This window comes from Salmo salar, chromosome ssa11 (assembly GCF_905237065.1).
Source record: "Salmo salar chromosome ssa11, Ssal_v3.1, whole genome shotgun sequence".
Lineage (NCBI taxonomy): Eukaryota > Metazoa > Chordata > Actinopteri > Salmoniformes > Salmonidae > Salmo > Salmo salar.
The window spans coordinates 66511007-66522581 of record NC_059452.1 but is presented as its reverse complement, the minus strand read 5'-3'; the positions used below and the strand labels follow the sequence as shown (position 1 = coordinate 66522581).

General features: G+C 41.1%; 1 protein-coding gene across 1 annotated transcript; it reads right to left on the bottom strand.

Moving 5' to 3' along the window:
- Positions 1 to 6790: 6790 nt before the first annotated feature.
- Positions 6791 to 11389, bottom strand: nsa2 (NSA2 ribosome biogenesis factor). Its single transcript, NM_001141461.2, is given in 6 exon segments — positions 6791 to 7272; positions 8215 to 8407; positions 8731 to 8910; positions 10012 to 10162; positions 10475 to 10662; positions 11252 to 11389. Coding segments are annotated over 6 exon segments (783 nt in total). The 5' UTR covers positions 11255 to 11389; the 3' UTR covers positions 6791 to 7204.
- Positions 11390 to 11575: the final 186 nt, after the last annotated feature.

Here is an 11575-nt window from a genome sequence, read left to right as displayed (position 1 = left end):
TAATTCTTATAACACAGATGTAGTGCCCTTGGTGGAATAAATCTGCAGGAGGGAAGAGGAAGGCAGCAGAGTGATTGACAGCTAGCTGGGTCTGGGTTCTGTTGTAGCCGGGGAACGTGAGGAGGAAGGAGACTCCTAGGTAATGTGGAGGAGGTGATGTTGAAGCTGTGGCCCCATAACACCTTTGGCCCCTGGAGCCCCCTCCCACTGGGGCAGTCAGGGCGATATTAGGCTGTAGCAGTAGATCTGTGTAGATCACCTCAGCATAGGATGCTACTGAACCAAAATCAATTACTTCAAATTAGAGGTCAACCGATTATGATTTTTCAACGCTGATACCGATTATTGGAGGACCAAAAAACCGATACCGATTAATCGGCCGATTTTTTTATATATACATTTGTAATAAATGACAATTACAAAAATACTGAATGAACAATGAACACTTATTTTAACTTAATACATAAATAAAACCAATTTAGTCAAATAAATAATGAAACATGTACAATTTGGTTTAAATAATGCAAAAACAGTGTTGGAGAAGAAAGTAAAAGTGCAATATGTGCCATGTAAAAAAGCTAACATTTAAGTTCCTTGCTCAGAACATGAGAACATATGAAAGCTGGTGGTTCCTTTTAACATGAGTCTTCAATATTCCCAGTTAAGTTTTAGATTGTTGTTATTATAGGAATTATAAGACTATTTCTCTCTATACCATTTGTATTTCATATACCTTTGTCTATTGCATGTTTTTATGGGCACTTAATATTGCCAGCCTAATCTCGGGAGTTGATAGGCTTGAAGTCATAAACAGCGCTGTGCATCCCAGCATTGCTAAGAGCTGCTGTTTGAATGAACGCTTACGAGCCTGCTGCTGCCTACCACCGCTCAGTCAGACTGCTCTATCAAATATCAAATCATATACTTAATTATAATAAACACACAAATACGAGCCTTTGATCATTTAATATGGTCAAATCCGGAAACTATCATTTTGAAAACAAAACGTTTATTCTTTCAGTGAAATACGGAATCTAAATATTACTGTTACATTGCACAACCTTCAATGTTGTCATAATTATGTAAAATTCTGGCAAATTAATGACGGTGTTTGTTAGGAATAAATGGCCTTTCAACAGTTCACAATAATATTGCCTGCTAACATGAATTTCTTTCAACTACATATGCAAGTTAAAAAAAATATACTTGTGTATTGATTTTAAGAAAGGCATTGATGTTTATAGTTAGGTACATTATTGCAACGATTGTGCTTTTTTCGTGAATGCGCTTTTGTTATATCATCAAGTTGAAGTAGGCTGTGATTCGATGATAAATGAACAGGCACCGCATTGATTATATGCAACGCAGAACAAGCTAGTTAACCTAGTAATATCATCAACCATGTGTAGTTAACTAGTGATTATGTGAAGATAGTTTTTTTTCTAAGATAAGTTTAATGCTAGCTAGAAACTTACCTTGGCTCCTTGCAGCCACAAGGTCATTTTGATGCTGCACTCACGTGTAACAGGTGGTCAGCCTGCCACGCTGTCTCCTTGTGGATTGCAATGTAATCGGCCATAATCGGCGTCCAAAAAGGTCGATTGAAATCGACCCTAATTAATTAGCCATGCCGATTAATCGGTTGACCTCTACTTCAAATAAAGCATCCTTTCTACATATGTGGACAATACTCTATTGCCGATTTAGAGGGTGCTGAGGAGTATTTTTGTGTTATTTTCTCCACTCATACAGAAGTAATAAAGGCATAGTTCACATGAGAGACAGATTTATCATGGGGTTCTGCAACACCCTCAGCACCCCGACTTCCAGAGGCTATGTGCTTGTGTAAAGTACAAAACAATTAAAACTAGTTTTCTCACATACACCTGATAGGTGCAGTGAAATGTGCTGTTTTACAGGGTCAGCCATAGAAGTACAGTGCCCCTGGAGCAAATTAGGGTTAAGTGCCTTGCCCAAAGGCACATTGACAGATTTTTCACCTTGTCAGCTCGGGTATTCGAACCAGCAACCATTCGTTTACTGGCAGAACGCTCACCCCTGGCCCAACGCTCCTTTAACTGTTAGTTCTGAGGGTATTGTCTGTAATAATGATATGCACATTGAATTGAATTCCATTGCTTGAACTGAAACTGTCTGCCTTAGAAAGAAGCCCATTGTTACCACTGGCTAAATCTATGACGTTATAATGCCTATTCACTCTGTTCCATCTGACTGCAATCCACTGTCAGGCCACCCTGGCAAGTTAGAAACTTGATGTCCACTATAAAAAGCATCTAAACATTCTCACATTTCTTTTAGACTAACATTTAGTTTTCAACAGCAGAGATTTGTATAAACCTCAATCTCCAACTGTCCCATAGTAGTGAACGTGTAGGGGTCGGGACGAGAAACAGGTAGGAAGCGTTTCTTAGCCAGTCGAAATCATGAATCAGCTGGCATAATTTTTATGGATACAGTGCCTTGCAAAAGTATTCATCCACCTTGGTGTTTTTCCTATTTTGTTGCATTACAACCTGTAATTTAAATGGATTTTTATTCGAATTTCATGTAATGGACATAAACAAAATAGTCCAAATTGGTGAAGTGAAATGAAAAAAATAAACTTTTCAAAACATTCTCAAAAATAAAAAACTGAAAAGTTGTGTGTGCATATGTATTCACCCCCTTTGCTATGAAGCCCCTAAATAAGATCTGGTGCAACCAATTACCTTCAGAAGTCACATAATTAGTTAAATAAAGTCCACCTGTGTGCAATCTAAGTGTCACATGATCTCAGTATATATACACCTGTTCTGAAAGTTTCCAAAGTCTTCAACATCACCAACCAAGGGGCACCACCAAGCAAGCGGCACCATGAAGACCAAGGAGCTCTCAAAACAGGTCAGGGACAACGTTGTGGAGAAGTACAGATCGGGGTTGGGTTATAAAAAAACATCAGAAACATTGAACACCCCACGGAGCACCATTAAATCCATTATTAAAACATTTCAAGAATATGGCACCACAACAAACCTGCCAAGAGAGGGCTACCCACCAACACTCATGGACCAGGCAAGGAGGGCATTAATCACAGAGGCAACAAAGAGACCAAAGATAACCCCGAAGGAGCTGCAAAGCTCCACAGGGGAGATTGGAGTATCTGTCAATAGGACCACTTTAAGCCGTACACTCCACAGAGCTGGGCTTTACGGAAGAGTGGCCAGAAAGAGCCATTGCTTAAAGAAAAAAAAAAGAAAACACGTTTGGTGTTCGCCAAAAGGCACGTGGGAGACTCCCCAAACATATGGAAGAAAGTACTCTGGTCAGATGAGACTAAAATGGAGCTTTTTGGCCATCAAGGAAAACCTCTCATCACCCCGAGAACCTCATCCCCACAGTGAAGCATGGTGGTGGCAGCATCATGCCGTGGGGATGTTTTTCCATCGGCAGGGCATTGGAAACGGGTCAGAATTGAATGAATGATGGATGGCGCGAAATACAGGGAAATTCTTGAGGGGAACCTGTTTCAGTCTTCCAGAGGTTTGAGACTGGAACGGAGGTTCACCTTCCAACAGGACAATGACCCTAAGCATAGTGCTAAAGCAACACTCTAGTGGTTTAAGGGGAAACATTTTAATGTCTTGGAATGGCCTAGTCAAAGCCCAGACCTCAATCCAATTGAGAATCTGTGGTATGACTTAAAGATTGCTGTACACCAGCAGAACCCATCCAACTTGAAGGAGCTGGAGCAGTTTTGCCTTGAAGAATGGGCAAAAATCCCAGTGGCTAGATGTGCCAAGCTTATAGAGACATACCCCAAGAGACTTGCAGCTGTAATTGCTGCAAAAGGTGGCTCTACAAAGTATTGACTTTGTGTGTGTGTGTGTGTGTGTGGGGGGGTGAATAGTTACGCACGTGCAAGTTTTCAGTTTTTTTTGTCTTATTTCTTGTTTGTTTCACAACAAAAAATATTTTGCATCTTCAAAGGGGTAGGCATGTTGTGTAAATCAAATGATACAAATCCCCCCCAAAAAAATCAATTTTAATTCCAGGTTGTAAGGCAAAAAAATTGGAAAATGTCAAGGGGGATGAATACTTTCATAAGCCACTGTAGGCCACCCAGGAACATTCAATGTCGTCTTGGTAAGCAACTCCAGTGTATATATATGGCCTTGTGTTTTCAGTTATTGATCTGCTGAAAGGTGAATTTGTCTCCCAGTGTATGTTGAAAACCAGACTAAACCATGTTTTCCTCTAGGATTTTGCCTGTGCTTAGCTCTATTCTATTTCCCTAGTCCTCACCGATGACAAGCAAACACATAACACGATGTAGCCAGCACCATGCTGGAAAATATGAAAAGTGGTTCTTGGTGATGTGTTTTGTTGGATTTGCCCCAAACATAACACTTTGTATTCAGGACATAAAGTTAATTTCTTTGCCACATTATTTTCAGTTTTACTTTAGTGCCTAATTGCAAACAGGATGCATGTTTTGTCATATTTTAATTCTGTACGGAATTTCTTCTTTTCACTCTGCTATTTAGGTTAGTATTGTGGAGTAACTACAATGTTGTTCTATCCTGTTTTCTCCTATCACAGCCATTACACTCTGTAACTGTTTTAAACTCACCATAGGCCTCATGGTTAAATCCATGAGCTGTTTCCTTCCTCTCCGACAACTGAGTTAGGAAGAACGCCTGTATCTTTGTAGTGACTGGGTGTATTGATACACCATCCAAGTGTCATTTCACCATGGGATATTCAATGTCTGCTTTTTATTTTTTACCCAACTACCAATAGGTGTGCTTCTTGGCAAGGCATTGGAAAACCTCCCTGGTCTTTGTGGTTGAATCAATATTTGAAATTCACTGCTTGACTGAGGGACCTTACAGATCATTTTATTTGTGGGGTACAGAGATGAGGTAGTCATTCAAAAAAATCATGTCAAAGATGATTTGAGTCCATGAAACGTGTGACTTAAGCACATTTTTACTCCTGAACTAATTTAGGCTTGACGTAACAAAGGGTTTGAAAACTTCACTCACGACATTTCAGCTTTTCATTTTGTTATTAATTTGTTAAAAAAATAAATTGAAATACATAATTACACTTTGACGTTATGGGGTATTGTGTGTAGGCCAGTGACATCTCAATTTTATCAATTTTAAATTCAGGCTGTAACAACAAAATGTGGAAAAAGTGTATCTGGGGAAGGGTACAAAACCATTTCTAGAGTGAAGTTTCCAAGAGCACAGTCATCTCCTTCATTGGGATATTGAAAAAGCATGGAACTACCCAGACTCTGCCTACAGCTGGCCGTCCGACCCAACTGAGAAACTGGGCAAGAAGGACCTTGGTCAGGGAGGTGACAAAAAACCCAACAGTCTCTACAGCACTTCACCAATCTGGGCTTTATGGGAAAGTGGCCAGATGGAAGACACTCCTGAGAAACATGACAGCAAACCTGGAATTTGCAAAAAGGCACGTGAAAGACGGAGAAAAAGGCTAAAGATTCTGTTGTCTGATGAGACAAAAATGTAACTCTTTGGCCTGAATGCAAAGCACTATGTCTGGCGAAAACCAGGCACAGCTCATCACCCGTCTAACACTATCCCTTACATGAAGCATGGTGGTGGCAGCATCATGCTATGGGGGTGCTTTTCAGCAGCAGGGACTGATAGACTGGCAAGGATAAAGGGAACAATGAAGAGAGCCAAATACAGGCAAATCCTTGATGAGAACCAGCTTCGGAATGCAAACGACCTTGGACTAGGGCAAAAATGTACATTCCAACAGGATAATGACCACAAGCATACAGCCAAAGCAACGCTGGAATGGCTTCAGAACAAGAATGTGAAAATATTGAGTGGCCCAGCCAAAACCCAGACTTGAATCCCATTGAAAATCTGTGGAAAGACTAGTCGATTGCTGTTGACCGCTGCTCCCCATCTAATTTAACAGAGCTTAAGAAAATATGCAAGGAAGAAAATACCCAAATCCAGAAGTGCAAAGCTGATACAAACATACCAAAGACAACAAAGCTGTAATCGCCGCCAAAGGTGCTTCTACAAAGCATTGACGGTATGTGAATATTTATGTAAATTAGATATTTCTGTATATCATTTTCAATAAATTTGCAAAAATAATTTTTTCACTTTGTCATTATGGGGTAGTGTGTGTAAATGGGTCTGGGGGAAAAAATATTTTTAGGCTGCAACAAAATGTGGAATAAGTCAAGGGGTATGAATACTTTCTGAAGGCACCAACACAGCCCTACATGCAGTAACACAGCTGTATATCAGTTTAACACTGCAACATTTCAGCACAAACACATGTGTATATAAGTGTAAAAGAGCCCGACATGCACTAAAAACAGCTGTATTACATTTAAGTAATTTAGCAGACACTCTTATGGTAAAGTGCCTTGCTCAACAGCAGATACCTAGTTGGCTCGGGGATTTGGTAACTGGCCCAACGTTCTTAACCGCTAGGCTACCTGCCGCCCTGTATATTAGTGTAGCACAGCCCTACATACAATACAGGTGTATCACTATAAGACCCCTAGCTGTACTCCAGTAGATGAGCATCAGTATCACTGCAGGTATCACATCCGTCTCAAACTGTGGCTCCACTGTGTTGGCCTGCTCTGAGTTGTGGAGGGGACTAGCATATCTTGTTACATTATCCCTTTCTCACGTTAATAGCGCCATCATTTTTCAACTTTACTGCTCTTTCAAGTAATCTGATCAGTTTTGACCCCCCCCCCCAAAAAAAAACACTGGAAACTTCTCAGAGCAGTCAAAAACAATCAGAAAACTATTTATATAACAAAATTTATGACAAAAGCACAACCCCTTATATTTAGTCACACATTCCTTTGAGCATGTTTTAGTATTTAGTTACAAGACACCTTGTTGCAAAATACCGCATCTGATCTTTTCTGTGCTTTCTTGATTTTCTCCACGGCTGAACACACATGGTTTATACCCAGAGGTTTCAGTGTTCCTGGTCTGGTTTGTTATTCCATGCCAGCCATAGCTCTGGCTGTATGTTACAGGCAGTCTGTATTGATGGGGTCGATTCCCGGACACAGATTAAGTCTAGTCCTGGACTATAAAAACACGGGAAAATCTCCATTAAATTATTTTCAGTCCAGGATTAGGCTTAATCTGTTTCCAGGGAACCGTCCCATAGAGTTCTTAATTTACACCAGCAGTACAGCATTAATGCAGCCATCGTTCTCTGGGTTATTCGTCACCTGGGCGTATTTACCTGAAGAGAAGAGAAATAAATGAGACATTTTAATCACTACACTTCAGAAGGTGAATAAGGTTGTGTCTACACTTGACACTTACATGTGACTTCTGCTATCAGAATACAAGGATCACATTGAAAAGACATGTCTAGACACACAAAAGTCGCTTTGTGGTCTGACTGTGTTCAGATCTAGCTGACCACTTCAGAAGGTGGTCAGGGATGCATTGTGTGTGGATTTCTCCTCAGTCTGGATGCAATCAGGCTTCCGAAAAAGCATACAGTGGGCAATGTCATCAGCAGTCCTCCCACAAGTCTCCAGAAAACGTGTGTTTTGGGACCGAGAGGCACCCTTTCAATATAACGTTGGAGGAAATGAGTTCATAGCGTGTAAGGAACGCGTTTGCTGGCCTCATAAATGCTAGGAAAAGCAGCCAAAAAATGCTCAGCATATGTGGGAACTCCTTCAAGACTGTTGGAAAATCATTCCTCATGAAGCTGGTTAAGAGAATGCCAAGAGTGTGCAAAGCTGTCATCCAAGGCAAAGGGTGTCTACTTTGAAGAATCTCAAATATAATATATTTTGTTTAACACTTTTTTGGTTACTACATGATTCCATGTGTTCTTTCATAGTTTGTCTTCACTATTATTCTACAATGTAGAAAATAGTAAAAATAAAGAAAAACCCTGGAATGAGTAGGTGTGCCCAAACTTTTGACTGGTACTGTGTACACAGATGTAGCTTAGTAGTGTACTAATTTGTATTTATTTAACCTTTAACTAGGCAAGTCAGTTAAGAACAAATTCTTATTTACAATGACATCCTACTAAGAAGCATGTTTAATGGACAATCTCCATAGAAAGTGCTTTTTAGTCTAGGACTAGGCTTAATCTGTGGTCCCATACTGATCCAGATGAATATCAATAGACAGACATTTGAGAGGATAGGAGATATCTCACCCCAGATGACCTTTCCCCCCTGCGTGACCAGGCCCAGCTCGCTGACGTTGACCTCTACCACGGTTCCCTTGGTGATGACCCCCAGAGTGGTGTAAAGGGGTGACGAGGGATTCTTCTTCACCCCCAGAATAGGCAGACAGAACGTGGCCTTCAGCTCCGGGTGGGTCACATGGGCCTTCTTGAACCGTAGACCCTGGAGAGATGGAAGGGCAGACGATGGTGGGACATTTATTTCAGGTAATTTAGGTTGTTTACCTCCTCAAACCCGAAGGAGGAAGTTTGTGAATGACCTATGCTCCCCAAAGAGCAAGTAAGCCAAGTTAGGTTGTTTTACCTAATTTAGTTTATTGCACTGGTTGTAACTAAGTCTGTCTAGATAGTCTGCTAAATGACAAAAATGTAGTCAAAGTTACTCTGATGTTCACAGTGATAACGAGGGTGTTTACATATCAGCGTTTCAATCCAACACTGCTATATACACTGTATGCTAGTGAGTAATGTTTCTTTCCTCCTTACCATGGGTCTGATGAAGCGTTCATATTTGGGAGGCTTGCGGGTGAAGTTGTCGCCTACGAAGCACACTTTGGTGACCATCCTCTTCCAGGCCTTCTTCTGCCTCTTTCCCGTACGGATGACTTTGAGCACCTCCGTCTCCCCTTGGGCTCGAACCTTGGGCAGGGGCACCTCCCATTTACCCTACAGGGAGAAACACAAGATTAGATCAGAGAATATATCAGGACATCTGTTTTTAACTAAACTGGCTTGGGCTTTGCACACTTGGGCTGATTTCATTGAAAGTGCATGTTAATCCAGGACTAGTTTTCATGGAAGTGCGGGAAAACAGTCCACAGTATTACATTGACATTTGAAACAATTAATCTGACAATAGCAGACTTGCCAACTTTGAATCATTTTTATGAGTACCATTTCAATGCCGCGGTGGCAATCCCGGCGCCTGCGGACCTCACGACGGCACGCGTGCAACACCCACACTGCTCAAATCATAGGCAAATGCACCTTTTTTTGCCTAATAATGATGTTGGCAGAAGACTGGCTCAGTAGGAATGGCAGGCTATACACTGTTATAGGTCCGGATGGGGTCAGTCAATTCCCCCTCAGGAAGTTGGAGCAATTGGCTGTATTTTTTATTTATTTTAACTGTAACTGCCATATCCTGAAACCTAGAGATCAAGAACGGATTAATTAACGTAGGTCTACTAATCTTTAACAGTCTAACATAACTCTGTGAAAGACGATATTAGCGGAACAGCTCTCTCTGCCATGTCGGTTTCCACCCACGCAGCGACGCGCACTGAACTACCGCAACACCGCACATTTCGTTGCACGTCAATGCGCTCGCACCTACTACCGTTGCGGAGATCATAGCATGTGCGGGCAAGAAAGTGTTCTCGCTTAGTTGATGCTGTAGCTAACTACCTTAGTCGCAATGATGCCTTTTTCCTCACACATCAGTGGTACCAATGGAAAAAGTTGAGATCTGCCATCCAGCTCGAGGGAGGAAAATAGCACTACGACTACGGGGGACGGGCCGGAGCAGAGAACTAGAGATTTTTTCCTCCTAGTCCTCTTGATTGGCTCAGTTTTTCGTACCGGAGTACTTTGACCTCAAATTGTTTGCATGGTACGCAAAATGCATGCAGATTGGCAATAGATAGGGTTAACCTTGGTGTTGTTCCCTTTTTATATGAGATCATATGGCCAGACACTATTACCTGTCTTCAGTGGGACATGGTGGCGAAAACATAAACAAATAAAAGAAAGGCATTGAATACTCACAGCCTTCTCCTTCCTCTTCTGTTTGATCATGTTGGAGAGGATCTTGGCGCGGGACTGTCCCTCTCTGTCGAGCAGGTAGGCTGGTACTGCTCCCTCAGGAGTCTTGTCATCGTTCTTCTGCTTGGTCTTCCTCTGCTCGTGCATCTTGAGGCTGTGGTAAGACAAGTGGTGTTGGCACCAATAGGTCAACAAATGTTTTGGATTGGTGGCAATGGCATATGCCGTTTCAATCAACATTTTGACAATAGCAGTTACTAGAGGATGTCTTAATTACAATGTCATAACCAAGGAATTCATTTAAAAATAGGACATTAACCTGTTAAATCTATCATGTCCCTGAACCTAAATCCTAAGAGTCAATACTCTTCACTCTATAAAGGAGACCATTGGTTGATCTACTGTAGTGTACTACACTACTGTACTACTGTAGTGTACTACACATCTATGGTTATACTGTACTTACGTCTTCTTCATCTGGATCTTCTCAGAGTGCCTCTGTTTGTGGTAGAGTTTGGCCTTCAGACCAATCATCTTCCTGGCTTTGTGTGACCGCTCGTGGGCCTCACGGCTCTCCTTCTTCCTCTTCCTCTCCTGGTGGTCCAGGCGTTGGCCATGGCGCTTGCGATGTAACTCAATGTGCTCGTTCTGGGGCTAAGGTAGGAGGCACATTTTAATAGTTTCTTTAAGGCTTTCTGGATGTATTAAGTCAACAAACATCAGAAATAATGAATGATTTCTGTACATTCATTTCCAAGGTGGGCTTGAAATCTAATTTATCAAACATCCTTAAAATATGTTTGGCATGACAGCGCGAACATATGTGGAACCAGTCAAGTATATACAGTAGCTGACAGATTAGCCAGTTAGCTGGCTACCTAAGCTAAGACAATATCAAAACAATTCAGACCAGCGGGGGTATTCATAATAATTTCGATCAAATAAATGAACTATAACGTTAATTTATTGGCCATTGTGACCTTGAAACAATGCCGTGGTTTTAAATCCAGAGCAGTTTGACCAACATAACGAATTCTAGACACTGCATGTGGTCGGATAGATGCAATTCAACCAAGAATTGTCTTTTGACATGTCTCCCATCACAATGTCAAAAGACAATTCTTGGTTGAATAGCAGCTAGTAGTCGGATGTCTGCCACATGTTGCTAGCCAACTTCGTATGCTAGAAGGTTTCCATATCAAATTATGTGTTATAAAGATCGTGAAATATGTGGATATCTTACCATTTTGTGTATTGAATGTTACGTATTCAGATAAAATGTTTATTTGATGGAATTTGTCACAAATCTGGATTTTTTTCGTCGTTTTTGCTCGTGGCTCTGGGTCGTTGGTGTTGTTTTCCGAAGCCAATATTTTAGAGGAAGTATGCGATGGGAGTGTCCGCTTAAACAAATTCCGGAATGAAACCAGGTACGAGAGTTCCTGAGCAGTCCCGTTGCATATTTATTAGTAATTCGTAGTAAGTTGATCAAATCATTATCGAAACAATTCAGCACGGTTTTACTATTTATTAAAATAGTCAGAACTATTAAACTAGAAATACACAT